Source organism: Euprymna scolopes, chromosome 14, assembly GCF_053919585.1.
Source record: "Euprymna scolopes isolate OS-2025 chromosome 14, ASM5391958v1, whole genome shotgun sequence".
NCBI classification, from domain to species: Eukaryota; Metazoa; Mollusca; class Cephalopoda; order Sepiida; family Sepiolidae; genus Euprymna; species Euprymna scolopes.
Window position 1 is genome coordinate 24,953,576 of NC_136495.1, and position 19,782 is coordinate 24,973,357.

The 19,782-nt window shown below is 34.6% G+C and overlaps 1 protein-coding gene across 5 annotated transcripts in view; it reads right to left on the minus strand.

The window, feature by feature from the left end:
- LOC145292916 (uncharacterized) overlaps window positions 1–17,872 on the minus strand; it is a 122,546-nt gene extending 104,674 nt beyond the window's left edge. For all 5 annotated transcript variants that reach the window (XM_080139077.1, XM_080139074.1, XM_080139078.1 and 2 more), the window contains exon 1: window positions 17,318–17,872. In XM_080139077.1, coding sequence (XP_079995203.1) covers window positions 17,318–17,525 — 208 coding nt within the window. In that variant the 5' untranslated portion in view covers window positions 17,526–17,872. The remainder of the gene's footprint in view (window positions 1–17,317) is intronic.
- Between the last annotated feature and the right edge of the window lie 1,910 nt (window positions 17,873–19,782).

A 19,782-nucleotide genomic window follows, 5' to 3' on the forward strand; every position in this document is an offset into this window, starting at 1 on the left:
AGGGGTTCGATGGCTTAATAGTAGGGGCATCAATTTTTGAGATTTTCTGTTGCTGTTAACGCAGACGAACTTTACGGTTTACACAGTTAACAACTGAAATTTTTTGTCTGCTGTCTTGCAATTTGATTGGCTAAGCACTTCGTCAGCTTCCGGCTGTCTACATAAACAGCTGGTAGATGGTGACGAAAAGTTGCCTTTCGCGTTAATATCAGAACATAATTAAATATTGAGGTTGTATGAAGTATTCTATAATGCACAAAACACACACACACAAACTGTAGGTTATATATAAGAAATAGAAGAGAGACAAAGATGTGTAGAAGAGATTATAGTAGTTCAAATAGTCGCCATTTACAAGAACTTTTCAGCAGCAGAAATCACATTTTCGTGGCATAAAATGAATAAGGGGGGGTGCAATAAAATGAATAGAGGGGGGGTGCAATAAAATGAATAGAGGGGGGGTGCAATAAAATGAATAAAGGAGGGGGGTGCAATAAAATGAATAGAGGGGGGGTGCAATAAAATGAATAGAGGGGGGTGTAATTGATCCAATTGTTTGTAAATATTGAAATTAAATTTTAAAGATTGTTACTTATTCGGTCAGTTTGACAAAGTTCTTTTGTACACTGTAATTCTGCTGTCGTGTACATTTGCGTGTTGTGTTGTATTTAATTGCCCCCCCCCCCACGAAAGCAAATTAGACACAAGGTCGTTTTTTAATGAAGGGGGAAAAACCAGCTCTTCCAAAAATTCTGGCAGCGTCCAAATCATAGCGATTGTCTGATATGAAGGGTTTCCGCCACATTGATCAAACCTAATTACTTAAGTGAAGCATCAGCTCGGCCCGTAAGGCCAGGCGTTTGCGTATATAGGGAAGAAAAGAGATCATCCATTAATTTGATTTCGAAGTCGATTTTTTTTTTTTTTTTTTTTTTTTTTTTTTACTCAAGACAGGAAAGAGTGTTTTGTGCGGCACCTCGACAGATGTGACAGCAGTACTTCATGTTATGACGTATCCAACTCTTATATAGAGAAAGGGTGACGTCACGAAAAGGTACTTTCTGAGGCGGTAGAATAATTCAACCTTTACTAGATCTACCATGGCAATGGATTTTATGTAAGTCTTCCATTTTATGTCTGGCGAACGAAACAGACGAAAAGCAAATAAATAAACACAAGTTTTGATACGGAGTGCTTTCAATAAATTTCCAGACTTTTTTCGTATGGGCACTTTTATTGATAGTACACACATGAAACTATAATCCCCTTCGAAGTAATCTCTTCCCGCTGCAATGCACTTTTTATACCGTTTGAACAAGTTCTGGAATGTCCCATGGAAGTATTCTTGTATGAGCGTGTCAATGACCCTCGGCACAGCCTTTTTTATCTCCTCAATTGTCTCATAATGACAGATTCTAAGCTTTTCCTTGAGCTTAGGAAATAACCAAAAGTCACAGGGAGCAAGGTCTGGACTATAGGGAGGGTGAGGAACTCTTGATGCTCATCTTGATCAAATAGTCTGATATTCTTTGAGCACACTCGGGATAAACTTCGCGCAAATCTTCTGCATCTTCAGTTCCTCCTGAATAATTGTGTGCACCATCCTCAAACTCACATCAAACTGTGCACTTATTGTCTCTATAGACACACGATGGTCCTTATCTATGAAATTCTTTATTTGTCCAATCAATCTAGTGTTCCGACTTCCTTACTCCTCCCACACCTTGAATCTTTTATGCCGCTCAAAAATTGATGCTTGATTCATGCAAGATGGTCCCAAAGCAGTCTGACGCATTCCATACGTTTCTGTGGCATTTTCTTCAAGTTTAAAACATAATTTTATCGAATATCGTTCTTCCAAAGTGTCCTTACGTTCAGATTACATTTTTGAAATTCAGCAGCTGTGACAATCAGGCTTTAGTAGAGTGTATTCTAATTTCTGCTGCAGCTGTCATTTGAAAATGGAAATCATAAAAATTGGTCAGTCATCTCGTAAGATGTATAGCAATAACATATTGAATTTTCAAGAGTCTACGACAATTTTAAATGTCAGTATAAAAAAGAGTCTAGGAACGTATTTAAGGCACTTCGTATATTCACGCATTGACAATATTTTTAAGTAGATGCGTGATCTCAGCAACGAGAAATTGCAGGTTCTGCGACACAGAAATGAAGAGTGTGAGGCACCTGACATCCATTTCTAAGGTTCTGCTGGGAGATGGCTACTAAACAATACGACATAACGGAGTGAGCAAATATTCCGACTGAACCAAAAACTGAACTTCCAGTTTAGCAGAAAGTCCTGGGAATATATACCAAAAAGAACTTTGGCTATGGATTCCCTAATGCCTAAACAGAACTGGGAGGGAGAGGAGAACTAAATACCAAAATGAAAAGAAAACGGACTCAATCATTCCAGTAATTATAGTAGGTCCCGGGCTCATGAACAAAAAAAATGCCTTGCGAATATACCCGGTGAATCAAGTGCAAGGGAGACTCAATTGCACATAAACGGGCGGTTAGAATCCTTCAAAGATCTCTCGGTAGGAATCTAAAACAATGGGTGAATGTCTGACATGACTCATCCCCAGGAAAAAACTAAGAGCAGAAAAACAAAGACAATCAAATTTTTCAAGTCAAATTAAACGCTACTGCTTAGCATTTGATTCGAACCTACAATTAATAATGTAAACATAGTTTTCATTCAGCCTTGAAAGACAATTGAGACCCTCTGTAAAACTAGCTGCGTGTGTGATTGCGCAGCAAAAGTTGTGTAATTCCTAACCATATCTCTCTTAAGTTGGCACTTCTTTATCCAAGTGGAAAGAAGTTCAGGGCGACTGGAAACAATGCCGAGATAAGTGAAGAGCACAGACAACACGTGATATTTCCCAAATGGTCACCCATTTTAGTACTTACCAGGCTTTACTTCAGTGTACAAATGGGATTATACCGTATTAGTATAACTTAATAGAAAACAGACGTCACATGATCAAAAACAAAGACACTTTAATTTTTAAACAGGATGATGTCCGATCAGTGTCACTTCACACTAAACCAAGAATCGGCGAGTGTTTTAAATATGTGTAATGAAGAGCAAACCGACGGGTTAAACAGGCTTTCTAGTGCAGAAGGGATCAAGAGGTCAAACCAAATCAAACTGCTTGACTCGGGCTAAAAACTGGAACAACTTGACAAGGACGAGCGTTGGGTGCATAATGACGTGTCAGTGACGTAAGGACCCTCTGCCCCTAAAATATATACAAACGCACATGGGACAATTTTTAGTTAGTCAATTCAGTTCGAGTTCCAACAGACACAGTCGTCAGTTATTCTGAAAGACATCTCGATAGAGAAATTCCCACCCTCCTTCTAAAGATAGGCAGAGAATAGGAACGCAACTTCAACAGTGAAACGAATAAAGTTCCGATTGTCCTGAGAAATTAGACCTGCGTTGTTGTTATAAGCTTTTGTTCAATGAGAGCCGTCATGGTTAAGAGATGTGGAGACAAGATATAAACATTGTACGTTCCACTTTTATTTTATAAACTCACCAAAAGCGCTGATATGCTGTAAAAATGAACATTGAATCAATATAAGCAGACATCCTTCCCACGCTCGGGAACATAACATATGCAGACAATGATAGAGGATTTTTTTGTTTTCTATATAAATAAAACAGCACATGTATGTATGTGTGTCTGTGTGCCCTGTGAACATATTTAACTGATAAACTCTTAAACTACTGGTCACATAACACTGAAATTAACAGAAAATTGTTTTATAACGAGTAAAATCTTTGTTTGGATGAATGAATAACATGAATGGATTTTAAAATATAAATACGGATAAATTCTGAACAATGAAGAATGCAAGTACACATTGATTAGTAATTTTTATAGGTAAGTGTTTTTTTTTGGGGGGGGGAATTTATATCGATTTTTTTATAATCAACCTAAGTTAAATTTCGTTTATTTTCTTCAAATCTTTTAAAGAAAACCGATTTTTAAAAAAAACAACAAATATTGCATAATTTGCTATTAAACCTGTTATTTTTTAAAATTTTGGTCTTTGCTCCTTTAATTGGAAAAAAATTAGGGTTTGAATTACATTTTTCGAGCAGTTATAAGCTTGGAAAGACAGGGAGTCGAATTATTTAATATTTTTTCACGCATTCGTAAGGTCAGTTTCTGACACACCTACCCCTACACCAAAGTACCAATGTGCCTTGTTTGGGCTGAAAATGTAAAAAAAAAACCAAAAAAAATAAAATAACCTGGGTAATATCTCATGCTACCATATTGGAATTCATATATATATATATATATATATATATATATATATATATATATATATATATATACTAACAAGCCACGCGGCATTGCCCGGTCATAAAATATGCTTAAATATGATACTTTGATTAATGCAGATTTCGTATTTATTATTATATTATATTGAACTCAATATATAGTAATGATTTAAAAAGTTTAGAAAAAAAAATGACTCGTACGACACCACCGAGAATCGAAATCAAAACGTTTAACTTACGATTTACTTTTTCTTTTCACGTCAATGCCTGACCTATAAAGACATGTGTGCTACAAGGCTAAAAATCAAAACATGAACCAATAGCTATTACGTCATGATGCCGTCGTTCGACCATTACCTTGCAAATCCCATTTCTTTAATTTTCACACTTTTGCACCGATTTTCCCCAGCTAAAACTCAAATATAAAGTTTCGTATGGGTTCGAATACCCTATGTATTAAGTTTCATGTGTGCAGACCAAAAACTGACAGAGGAGTTTGGTAGGAAAAATTTTATAGCAGATACATAAAATAATATATATATATATATATATATATATATATATATATATATATATATAAATTATTTTACTATAATAATTAAATACCTATAGATACTAGTGTTTAATCCTTTCATAAATCATCAGTGTCGGGTGTCACGATTAACACGAGTCGAGAGACTCGAACCCCGTCAACAGAAGTCATGCCTGGCTTCATTAGCAAGGACCCGAACCATTCGGCTACCGTCAACCGCGAGAGATAGTTGAAATTAAACATTTATTCTTATTAAATGCTTTTAACGTCAGTCAGAGTGATCTAATCATTATATGACTATCTACGCGTATATATGAGGGGAAAAAAAGATCTGAGCATATATATGAGGAAAAAGTTACAAATAACTTTATTATCATCAGATCAATAAGTTTATAAGGAAAAAGTAATATAGAAAAACCTAACTTCGAAATGCCATGGTCTAAAGAGATTTTTGTGTTACTCTTTCCTTATTCATCTGATTATATAATGAAGTAACTTTTATTCCTTATCTTTAATTAAGCTTTCGCTATCTTGATGAGATGTCTTTGTTAAAGATATATTCTTTGATAACTTCAATATATATATATATATATATATATATATATATATACTATATATATATATATATATATATATATATATATACTAGCAAAAGTACCCGTCGTTGACTGGGTTCAAAAACAGCCTCCAGAAAATGGACTCTGATTTATGAAAGTATAATAGGTTATGAAAAGGAAGGGTTGTAAATTTGGGTTGGATTAGGGGGTATCAAAACCAAAACTAAATATGTTAGAAGTAAAAATAAAATAGATAAACCCCATAATTTATTATAACATACCTGTTCACACTAAAACACTTATCACGATATTCTGTGGATCTATATTAAAAAACCTTGTTAAACTTTGTGACATATTTCCATTCTATGGAGGTCAGGTGCGAACGAACACCCCATAAATTTTTATAACATATTTCTTCAAACTTAAACATAATTATCAAAGTATACTTACGCAGATAGATATGAAAAGTCTTTATTAAAGTGTGTGCCTATTTTCATTCTATGGAGGCCATGCGTGAACGCAGACTCCAAAATTTTATTATACCATCCCTATTTAAGTTTAAACATACTTATCAAAGTATTATTATGTACATCTATTTCAAAAACAATTGTAAACGTTTTTTTTTTAATTTTTAAATTTTTTATTTCCAACGAACGCAGACCCCACAATTTTAATGAACCACAGTTCTGCCAGATCAAACATACCTATTCCTGTGTCTCGATACATATTCTATCATTATATGTAATTAGTTTGGTAAAATAGTCAACCATATAGGAGCCTATTCGTGACCACACACACACACACACACACACACACACACACACACACACACACACACACACATTCAACTTTATATATGTGTGTGTGTGTATATATATATGTGTGTGCGTATATATATATATGAGTGTGTGTGTGCTTGTGTGTGAGTGCAGATCATCATATCATGATTAGATCACTCTGACAGACGTCAAAAAGTATTTTTAAAATAAATGCTTAAAATTCAACAGCATTTCTCGCAGTTAACGGTAGCTGAATGAATATTGTCCTAGATATTGAAGCTAGGGATGCCTTCTGTCGCTAGGTTTGAATATCGACTAGTGTTAATCGTGACATCCTGTACTGATGATTCCCGAAAGGATGAAACACTAGTCTCTGTAGATATTTAATAATTGTTACAGTAAATAATTATATATATATATATATATATATATATATATATATATATTCGCGGAGGCGAGGGCGCCCAGCTTTGCCCGGTCGTAACATACGCTTAAATATTATATTTTAATTTGTCCAGATTTCGTATATATTGTATAGAGTCATGATTTCAAAAGAAAAAAAAGTATTTGGGTGCCATCAGCTAGAATCGAAACCGAAAGCAAAACTATAGCATCAAAGTTGGTGACGTTACCACTGGACCAACGTGACACGCATATGAACTGATTAAAAATAACAAATTTAAAGTAAATTAAGATGAATGTAAAAATGTATAACGATTTTTTTTTTTCAATTTTGACCAATTTTTTACCACTTAAAACTATTTTATCCGGTTAAAAACACATGAAAGAACTGTCCTAAAAAAATCCAATCATTTGAGGGCCCTAGCGCTGTTTTGCGACTTTTCGAAAGAGATAGAGTTTGAAAATACCGAGTCAGACAGACGAACAGACATATAACCATTTATATATGATATTAGTGTTGGGACGATTAATTGGAATCAGAACTGAGAATCGGAAAAATCGGAACATTTGAGGGTATCGGAATCGGTATCAGAATTGGAAAAATTTACACTTATTTTCCGATGTGGAAACGATTCTTTTAATTATTGTTTATTTATTTTTTGAAGCAAAATTTTCCATTGCTAGTAATAATGATAATATAGTAATTATTTATTGATTTTAAAGTACCAGTAAAACTAAAATCGATGGATCATTAGGAAAATAACCGCACATTTAACGCGGTAATCAGGGGAAAATAACAACTATAATAATATATTTAGAAATATATAAAGAATCAGAATCGGTATTTGTATCGGAATTGGGATTTAGTACGGAATATTCTTTGATAATAAGAAAAATGAATTAATTATTCATTTTTTATGTTTTCTTATCGAATGATTGGTTTAACTTAACTATTATGCCCAGTTCTATTTATACATACTTTTTAGATCGTGCATAATTGTGTAATGCTTAAGATAAAACGGTTCTAGTAAACCCCCATATATATATATATATATATATATATATATATATATATATATATATAGATAGATAGATAGATAGATAGATAGATAGATGTGTGTGTGCGCGTGCGCGTTTGTGTAACAGTAACCTTGTGTGCGAGAATTTTCTACAAAATCCCTCTCTGAATTTTTGGTCTCCTGACTTGAAATTTGATATATAAGGTATTTGGACCTGTGAAACACTTTCGATTTGGGTTTTAACCGATAAAATAGCTGGTAAAGAGTCAAATTAAAAAAAAAAATAACTTTGGCCTGGCGTAAGTCGACTACCCCATATCTTTCTGTGTATGTGTGCGCTAATTGATAGTTGTAAGTTTTCTATACGTATGAGTTTAGGTCATACACTATTTAGGTCATACGATTTGGTCAGGGATTTTAAAGCAAAGATTATGGGTTTCCATCTTGCGTTAAGGATCCTCCCAAACCTCTAGATGATGTATCGACTTGTATTATGGAATTTTTAAGTGTCATAATAACAGAGTAGCATTTCCTTTCCGTTATCTTGGCTCTAATCATAGTCAGACTCCTTGTTTAGGGATTCCCTGAGGTTTGTCTGAGGTCTGAAAGCATAGAAATTAAAAGTAATGATTCCTTGTACCTTTTGTAGCTATGTTATTGATCTTATTTCGTCCACTTTTCAGACATCCCGTTTTCACTGAAGATAGCTTCGAAGAATTTGATTTGTTTCTGATTGATAGCACAATTGTCACTGTCAAATGTGATATCTGCAGTCTGTGCTGTTCTAATCGACATTCGTAGGTTGTAGTTGTGATCATTTTGCTTTGTCCAAAGACAATCACGTAATCGAACAACGCTAAGGTTCCAGTGCACTTTTCTAAAATCATATTCATCTTTTGTTGGAAAACATCTCGGGACATAACTAAACCAAATGATAATATCTTCCGAAGGGGAAGTTGAAGGTAGTTAACAAACAATTGACAGACGTTTTTTGCATCAAGCTTAGAGAAGAATTTAGCGCTAGGTAGTTTGTGTAAGAATTCTTCCATTGTTGGTGTCTTGTAGAAACGCATGATGCCCTTGTTTAGATCTTTGGGGTCTAAACATAGGCAGGGTTTGCTGTTGACCTTGCGTACATACACACTACGATTAACTCAATCAGTTGACTTATTAACCTTGCAGATTATTCTCAAAAATAGCATTTCATTCAGTTCTGTTTTTATTTCTTTCCTCATGTGGATGAAGCATTACCTGGGTGCATAAACTATCGGATGGTTATTTGATCGAAGCACGATGAATTGTGTTTTATGGAATGGCATAAGTAGCAAGATTGATAAACTAATACAGCAATGCAACATTTGTCAAGAACACAAGAAATCCAAAACTGACGAATCCCTCATGCTACTTGAGATTCCAGTACAACCATAGCAAGTTGTGGCCACTGATAAATTCAATTTGAATAGGCACAACTACCTCTTCATTTTGAATTATTATTCAAAATACCCTTTCATCCACAAACTAAGGGAATTTTCTACTAAGTCAGTTATTAGTAGGGCTATGACAAGAGAATATTCTTTTCATTCTTTAGACTCTCGAGTATATATCAGTTAATATTTTGTATGTTTTTATTCGGAGTGACGTGGTTCTCGATTGATTAACCGTGTCTGTGTCGGATATATACTTGAGAGTCAAAACAACGAAAGGAATATGCTCTTGTCATAGGCCTAAGCAAGTCTTTTCTGAAGAGGAAACCCAGAAAGACTTATCGGCGACAATGGGTCACATTTCAGCTCTCAACGTCCCAGTACCAAAGAATGGAATTTTGAGCACACCACCTTTTCACCCAGATTTCCCCCAATCGAATAGAATGGCAGAACGGTGCATACAAACTAGTAATCGACTTTAGCCATAATAGGCAATGAGTTTACTATGTCTCTGATTTACCCCAATAGATCATGTCCTTCCATCTTCGGGAGAACTCCTATTCAATCATAAGCTGATTAGCAATCTCCTCACCAAATGCCTCCACAACAAAACCCAGATAGAGGAAATTCAGGATTTCCTACTCTCATAGACAGTTGTTGCAGAGAAGGCAGCATGATCAACGTGCAAATAACCTCACGGACCTAAGTACAGGATAACTAGTACGAGTACAAGACCAGGATACAAGAAAATGAACTCCAGTAGTTTTCAGACAAGCTTGCTCTAAACCACGATCCTACGTTGTTGAAACTACAACAGTATACATTCTTCGCAGGAACGTCAGATGTCTAAACGAAGATGTCAGCAATGCCGATAAGATACAATCATTTCTACATGAAACATCCCCGCATCACACTGCAACTCCACACACTAATAATCTAAACACGCATCATACTGAAACACCTAACACATACACCAGCATCAACACCTCGTCCGAAGTAGCCCACAAAGCTTCAAACAAAAATCATTCCGGTGATAACTCACCAACCGGAACAACTACTAGGTCGCGTCGTGTCATAAGACCTCCCCTAAAATATTTAGGAAAGTTATGTTGTGTTATTAGCTTCCCAGAAAATACCGATTTGTCTTGCTGGTAGTTAATTATGATGATTATTCTTGTTTAGATAGAAATATTATCGATGTAAAAAGTTATGTTTTAGAAGAATAAAAATATTTACTTTTAATAGTTCTCAGGAATGTTAATCTAGGAATGTTAACGGAGGAATGTTAACGGAGGAATGTTAACGTAGGAATGTTAACGTTAGAATGTTAAAACAAATAAGAATATTAAAACATAAACAATGGAGATGATTTTAGTGACGGCATCACATGATCTTACTGTTATGTGGAAATAATGACGTAACGAGATAGTCCACGTAATGAGTTAGTTAAGTCAGTCTGTAACGGGGAGTTAGCAATGGGAGGGTGAGAGAGACGGTCAACGAATAGCGATGTCCCCTAGCAGTGGAGGCAAAATGTAGAACTGGACGCCAGCGTGCCTTTTTCAATGGAGAAGCATCGGAAAATAAAGGTTTAAAATATAAGCAAGACTTTTGCTGTAAGAATCTTCACAGTTTTTTCCAAGCTTACGTCAATGTAAGACCAACCAGATGGAAGCTATGGTTTCCTAATCTCCGATGTACACTCCATAGAATTGTTTCTGTTCTTTTATTGTTGTTTTATGTGAACACGAATACATACGCAAAAATAGACTGCTATAAATATATACATAACTAGAGACGATCACACGAAATACATGAACAAAAACATACGACACGTCAACAGTAAATAGAGACTCGTTTATACACGCGTTATATACACGTCATATATACACACAGTATATATACACTCAGACCAGCTACATTACAGTTATATATATATATATATATATATATATATATATATATATATATATATATATATATATATATATATATATATATATTACGTGATTGTCTTTGGAAAAGCAAAAAGGATCACAACTACGGCCTACGAATATTGATTACAACAGCAGATATCACATTTAACAGTAATACACGTGCTATCAATCAGAAATAAGTCAAATTATTCTGTGTTATCTTCAGAGAAAACGGGATGCACCCAGGTATCCGAAAAGTGAACGAAATAAAATCGCTCTAACACTTTTTCCTTAGTGAACTCTACACACCAATTTTTTTAGCGAAAGAAGGGTGTCATGGCATGAGTTACCGTTCCTTGGATAGGATTTAATTACCTTTGAGTAAAAGTGGGTTCGCTTGTTTTTCGGGTGCAGCACTGCAGCCCTTGCAAACTAAACGTGCATTTGTGTTTTCTCTTGTTACTTTACTAACCCAAACTTTAACTATCTGGTTAACTTTAACTATCTGGTTAACTTTAATTATCTGGTTAACTTTAATTATCTGGTTAACTTTAATTATCTGGTTTTTACTAAGATTAAAATAAATGAAGATATATATAAAAAAAAAACAAAAAAACAAGCCGGTAGGAATGTCGAGGTCATGGTGGGTTTCCGCATTTACGGCATCCTTACTTCAAAGCTTCACTCGAGGAAAGAGGAAGGACGCGTTCACTAAGCTTCATCTACTCAACTCACCCACTCAGGCGTCATTATTCAAAGAACAGTTAAGTATCATCTTTTTCGTTTCTCTTGTGATCACGCCTTTTGTTGAACTTTTCTCACGGCGAATGCTACTATTAAGCTGTTCACACTTACATGACATTGTCACGACACTTACCCCTTATATCACAACACTGCATTCAATTTAATATTAAATTTTTGCTATCGCAAAGATTTCACTTAAAAGTTTTTTTTATACTTTATATGTGATAACCTGGGTGCCCGGCGTTGCCTGGGTGTTTGGGGGTGTGTGTTGAGCAAAAAAAAAAAAAGTGTTAGTAGACAGGCAGGCTCGAAACCGTGACGCGAAGGCGAAAAAAAAATAAAAGAAAACCTGACGTCTTACCCCTACTCCATGACGCGACCGGAAGTTCGGAACGTTAAAATTAGGCAAAGTCAATCGAACCGATACGATAGCTTGCAAAAATGGCTCGCAAAAAATCGACCCCTCCTTGTTGAAAACTATCCAATTGAGGGTGAAAGAATTAATGTTTTTGGCCAATTTTTTTTATATTTGTCGTCCGAGATACCGAGCTTCAAAATGATATGAATATCGTGAACATCTGCCGCCTCTGTCGAAAGTTTTAGGCAAACATACATACATACATACATACATACATACATTTAAACAGACAGATGATATTTATATTATAGATGTTTTCATATTTTTTTAGATGAGGGCTGATTGTTTGTATTACTTGTGTTGATCGGACTATTGTTCTCATCTTGAGTGTTATTTGTGCAACATTTCGGTCGATGTAGCCCCCGAATTTCGTTGGTCGCCATCTTGGAAAAGAAAGGAAAAAAGTTACCAGCTTCATAGATGGTTTTGTATTCTTGAAGTTTTTATTTCGCTGTGGTTTCGTATGTGTAAAAAAAATGCTCAAAAAAAAAAAGAAAAATTACTATTAGACTGAGCATAGATATCAATATTATATGGGGACCTATAATTATAAAGAAAAACAAAAATTGTACAACCTCTCCTTAAAATTTCAACGGTAAAAGGGAGATAATTCTCTGTCAAACTTTATTAAAGTCACCTCTCTTTGCTAACAAAAACTTTTTCACACATACGAAACCACAGCAAAAACAACAGCTCCAAGAATACAAAACTATCTATAGAACCAGTAAGTTTTCTCCTTTCTTTTCTAAGATGGCGAATAACATGCCTGACGAAGGTCGGAGGCTACACTAATCAAAACGTACAAATAACAGTTAAGATGGGAACAATAGTCCGATCAAAACAAGTAATATAACTTTTGTGTTTTTTATATCTATCTGCTTTGCATATTATCTTCTTTCTTGAATATTTAGTTAACATTGAAACAAGATATTTGTACAAAGCTATACACCTGAACAACTCTACTGACAGATGTGAAAATTAATTACTGTTACTAATGGAAAATTTCGTATATGTGTGTCTGTAACCGAACTATATTATTACTTCTATTAATTGTAATATTGGACTTTTATAATTAACTGGCAGGGAGACCCGACGTTTTCTAGGATTGAATGAGGATCAACGAATGTTATACACTTCCAATACTTTCATTGTCGTCGAAATCGTGGAAATAGCCCATTTTTCAATCAAATCGATCGATTACCTGTTCTAGTCGAGGATCCACCATGGTGCACCGGGTGAAAGTTTCACATGCCCCACACAGTGATTTAATCAACAATACATTGTAGTGTAAATTATACTGTATAGAACCTATTGTTGATTTAATAAAATTATTTTATACAAAGGGTTGAATTAAAGTTTAAAATGCAAAAGTCAAGTATCATGGTTTAATTGGGCTCTAAACAGAAACATTCGTATCGAAAACACCTTTTTTATTGAAAAACCTACTATTGATTTTATATGCTGGGACTTTCTGCTTGCGCGATGATAAACTTTTTAAAATGCACTTGTGATGTTAGGATGTATAAGGGTGTTTACTTTGGGTAAATTTGGATTGTCTTTTCTTTAATATAATTTTATCGATTATCGATTTTCGATATTTATCAGAGTCATTTAAATACAAAACTTATCTAACGAGACTCCAAGGCACATAAAGTACATTAGTTTTGAAATTTGACAAAAAATAAAATTCGGCCCAGCCGTTTCGGAGTTCATAAGGAACTAACTGACACTCACACATCCGCACCGAAAGTGCCTTTTATATATAAATAGAGGTTATTTTATAAGATCAACTAAGACACTGCGAGAAGGCATGCGAAGCTTCCTCTCAGTGAGGTGTGTTCCAGCTAGAGTAGGCAATCAACCGATTAGATTGAAATAATGGACGATTTTACTGATTTCGATAACAATACAAGCATTGTAAGTGTGGAACATTCGTTGATTCTGATTCAATTCCGAACAACGTTAGGTCTCCATACTAGTGTGTGTATATATATATATATATATATATATATATATATATATATATATATATATTATTTTTAAAAACAGTAATCTACGGACGCCGTGTTTCAGAGTCCTACTCCTCTTCAGCGTAGCTTGACTGTTGTTAGGATTCGAACCCCGGACCTTAAGTATTTCAATCCAGCTCCCTACCCCATTACGCTATGATGCCATAGACAAGTTACTGTTTAATTTTTATCGTTTATGTGTTTACGTAGTTTTTGTTGTTGATTTTTTAAACGATATTAAGGTTAACGTCTCCGCCTCGGATATCGGGTGTTTTTCTTAGAAATTCGCTCATTTTTTATTTGGACGTATTTTTTTATTTATTATTATTTTTAAAAACAGTAATCTATGGACACGCGTGTTTCAGAGTCTTACTTCTCTTCAGCGTAGCTTGACTGTTGTTAGGATTCTAACCCCGGACCTATATATATATATATACGAGATACGTTCAATAAGTTTCCATACTTTTTTGTCCAGGCATTTAAAACTGTTGTAGACTCTTGAAAATACATTTTATGAGATGACTGCCCAATTTATATCATTTCAGGTTCAAATAAACAGCTACAGCAGGAATTGTAATCCATCCTACTAAAGCCTGATTGTCACAGTTGGTAAATTTCAAAAGTACAATCTGAACGTAAGGACACTTTAGAAGAACGATTTGCAATAAAATACTGTTTTAAACTTGGAAAAATATCACAAAAACTTATGGATTCAAACGGCTTTTGGACCATTTTGTATGAATCGAGCATCAATTTTTGAGTTGCATAAGAGATTTAAGGAAGACATGGAGTCTGTGATGGATGATGAGAGATATAGGGGAAGCCAGAACACCAGACTTGATTGGCCAAGTAAAGAATTTCATAGATAAGGACCGTCGTGTGTCTATAAAGATAATAAGTGTACACTTTGATGTCAGTGTGGGAACTGTACACACAGTTATTTGCGATGAACTGAAGATGCGGAAGATTTACACGAATTCACTAATCCCCAACTCCATCTTTGTCACAGACTATTTGACCAAGATGAGCATCAAGACAGTTTTTAACCCTCCCTATAGTCCAAACCTTGATCCTTGTGACTTTTGGTTATTCCCTAAGCTCAAGGGAAACCTTAGAGGCTGACATTATGAGACAATTGAGGAGATGATAGAGGCTGTGACGACTGTCATTGACACGCTAATACAAGAGGACTTCCAGGAGGGGTGTTTCCAGAAGTTGTGTGATGGTACAAATGCATTGCAACCGGAGGAGATCACTTCAAAGTAAAAAAGTGTCATGTACTATCATTAAAAGTGCTCATACGAACAAAGTCTGGAAACTTATTGAAGGCACCTCGTATATAAAGGCGTCATAATTATTCGTTTGCCTGTATGTTGTTTGACCCTCAGCTGCTCTTATTCTATACAGTATCTATTACTTTTGCTTCCACCACTCACTCTCTGATTAGTAACACTCGAATATAATAAAAAAGGAAAAGAAAAACAACAAGTGAAATACCACTAAAGTAGTAATCGTATTTAATCTGCAGTTAGAAAGAGAATGGGAGAGAAGGGGCATGGACTAATGTTGTATGTTGTCTTCATATTTTGTTTTTACTTTGCAAACTGAGTTTTCCCACGCCAAACAATCTAACCCAAACTCAGTAGGTTACACAACGGGTTACATTCTGTCTAGTATTATATTTGACAAGTGGGACCTGTGGAAAGTTCACAGTTGGATACTACAGATGTTAAATATCGTGAGCAAAACCAAGCTTTCTTGTTATCTTTATTTAAAGTTATATATATATATATATATATATATATATATATATATATATATATATATATATAATTTACAGGATTTACTTCTAAACTGATTAACTGATCATTATGAATTTTGGAACACAGTTGCTATGTGAAAGAAGTTTTATTCTATATTGAGTTTAATTTAGTTTTATACAAAGTGGTAAAACAGGAGTAGAAACTCTTTCCGAAAATTCAGATACGTTCAATTTTTTGTTAAATTTTAACAATAGGTAATAGACATTATTAGACATCAGCGTTTTTTTTTAGCATTTTGTGGGGGGGGGGGGTTAATGAGCACAACATAGATACAATCTCACATTTGAAAATACAAATATTTCAGATTTGCATTAAATTTGGTTTATAGTCCTTAGAAAGATTCCACAAATTTTATTTTTTTCTGAAACCCTTTAAATTTTAAACATTTTCTTGAATCAAATCATGTAATAGATTTTGATCAAAATTTGAATAAGGATTCTAGACATAAATTTTGTAGCATTATATATTGGTTTTGATCGCTATAAGGGGACATAAAAGTAATAAAAACAGTTTTGTTTCACGGTTGATTTCCTCGGTCCTGGAATGGTTATTCTTCTAATGAAATCATCAAAACGAAAAACGGTCAATTTTCAAAAGTTGCGGCCACGGAAGAATGCAAGAAAGAAAGTATTTTTTGTTGTTTTTTTATTATTATTAAATTATATTAATTTATTTTAGCATTAATAAATATTATTAAATTATATTAATTTATTTTAGCATTAATAAATATTATTAAATTATATTAATTTATTTTAGCATTAATAAATATTATTAAATGATGAATTATTTCAAGTTAAAATTCAGGTTTCATTGTTAGATAAACACGACATCAGTTCAAATTCGTTGACCATTTTGTTTGTTTCTGCTTCTTTCATATAACGTATACATTTGTCACGTACGGCATAATCACGTTGACACATCGGTTCCCGCTTGATCACTGAAGTTAAGCAACGTTAATCCTAGTCATTAATTGTGACCATTTGGGACTTCCATGTGCTGTACGCGCTCTCCGCTTATCTCGGCATTGTTTCCAGTCGTCCTGAACTTTTCCTTGCCACTGGACTCAAACAGTGCCGATTCAGGAGAGATGTGGTTGGTGATTGCGCAACCCTCGCCTCACAATTAGACGCGCAGCTGCCCCTCCAAGGAGTATCCTTTGTCTTTCGAGACTGAACGGAGGCATCGGATAGATTTGTCAAATGTGCTTTTCTCAATTTTAGATGCATAATACTAAATGGATTTTCTTAATGTAAATGATTCCTCTTTTAGTAATATATGACGAAAAAAAAATAACAGAAAACTACCTTTAATGTCTAAATAGACTTTTTCTCGTGTTCTTTCTTGGTTTTATAAATTGTCAAAAAAAAAATCGTATTATTCCTTACCTCCTTTCCAGTGCTCTTCTAGGCTGTGTCCTGCGGTGTGCGGTATCAATAAACTACCAATCACAACAATGGAAGCAACAATGATGTAAGTTGTAGATATCGACGAAGTCCTGCCGATGGTCTCCAAAATGATGGTACATAGTTGAGATAGCGGCCAGCTCGGAGTACCTCTCCATTTTAGAATTAGTGGCATGGTTCCATGTAGCATCGCGGACGGTAGCAAAAGAGAGAATGGTCACTGGAATCCGTTATGACGGTATCCACATGGGTTTTCTTCTTGGTCCATACAAGAGCCGTGATATTCCATGACACTCTATTACCATTGCTCACATTTTGGGATTAGAGATTGGCAAACGGTGAAGTAATGATTTGTAAATGCTATACTATACCATGGATAGATAGATAGATAGATAGATAGATAGATAGATAGATAGATAGATAGACAGACAGAAGTGTCTCAACGCTTATATGTACGCATACTTCTTCAAAAAGTTAGTTTTAAGGCTATTTTAAAATATAGTCATGTTTTAAAATTAAGACGTCAGTAGTCTGTTCATATGACAGTAATTATATACTCAAATTCATCATGGATTCGTTATTATTATTATTATTATTATTATTATTATTATTATTATTATTATTCCTTGCTTAAAGGCAAGATTAAATTCATAAATTGTATAGGTTAATTAAATTTAGGGAACCAGAAATAATGTAAACGTAGCAAGATATTTCTGAGTTAAATTCTCCAAGAACTCCATTTCTTGTGTGTGTGTGTGTGTGTGTGTGTGTGTGTGTGTGTGTGTGTGTGTGTGTGTGTGTGTGTGTGTGTGCAAAACAATTCCAATAACAAAATGGTGCCAATTTATAATTAAAGATTAAAAAAAAAGAAATAATTCCGTTTAACAATGATCTTCTCCAGGAAAAATAAATAAAATGAGTTTGATTTCTGAAGCGGTTGCGGAGTATATAGTTTGCTTATAGAGTAAAAAGTTATTATTGACTTTATGATGCGTTAACAGTGTTGGTCAACGGACCAAGTAATAACGGTAATAAGTTGAGCTTTCCGTATGAGTGTCTGTGTATGCGTGCGTGCGTGTGTTTTAGCGTTGCTTCGTATGCTCGTTGTTCATTGGCTGTTTTTGACCTTGGCGGACATTTTTACTTTTATTTTTAAAGCCTTGTGATTTGTGAATGACCAACAGGAAGTGAAGACTATGGACTTGGGATAAGAGGAACGAAAGAGACTCTTGAGTTTCCTTTTTTTTTTTTTTTGTCTTTTTGATTTCATGGTTCTCCTCTCCCTCTCCTCTTCATTTTCCATTCTTCTTCATCTGCATCTTTCCATCATTTCCTTCAAAAAGAAAGATTCCTTCACATCCTATCTTTACTGTATCCATTACTTAATGTTCGCTCTTTCTTTCTGTAATGCAACGGTACTGCACATCTGAGCTAACTTTTGCTTACAAGCGAAAGCAATACGTTTTCTGGTTGTTTTTCTTCTTTTTTTAGACTTCCTCTTTTTCGTTGTCTTTTTTTAATATATTTTATTATTCCTCTTTTAGTGTATTTTTTTTCTACGTCCGTTTTTAGTTACATTTTACCTACTTAAGTCATCCTTAATATAAGAGTAAGTGATTTGAGACGTTGCGACTGTGACACTTTGCGGGTTTTTCTGTTGTTTTTAATTTATGTGAATCACGCACACACGCGCGCGCGCGTACGCGCGTTAAGCACGTTTGGTTGAATACTACGAGATTGGCTTTCTCGTTTGTTTTGTTTTTGTTTTTTTTATTTTTCTTGATAATGTGCTCGGTGTAGGGAGCAAGTAGTAGTTTTGATAATATAGTCCCGAGTGTCCTTATTTCAGCTACGATAGAAAAAAGAAAAGTTCTTTCTAAATTAGCTATGCCTGATGACGATCGCGAAGATCGAAAGCGTTACAGAAATGGCTGAAAGAAGAACACTCGGAGTCATATCGTACAAACTGTCACCTAAAACCAAAAAGCTTGCTCGTTGCGTTGAGAATATTAACAAGAAAATCAGAAAACGAGAAAACTATTGTATTCAACTAAGACTGCTTAATTAGTGACTTGTAACTTAAATGCACACACACGCGCGAGCGAGCGCGCGCACACACACACACACACACACACATAGGTAATGTAGCTAAATAGGATTTGCGGGTGATCAGAGCAAAATAAGGTATTCAAAATGTCTTCATCTTTATTACATAAGAAGTCATTTCGAGTAAAATTTCATTTATTTTAATCATATAAAAAAGGCGATTGCACATTTAAAATCTGTAAACAATTTCATTGTGTAAGAATCCAACATGGCTGCCCTCGACGAGGCCAGAAGCACAAAGCAACCTTGACCTTGTAATCAAAAACCGAAATAGAGAGTAACGACACGAAAGGGGAATGTTTCCAGTGTTGGAAACGGTACTTCAACTGAATTAGGAGATT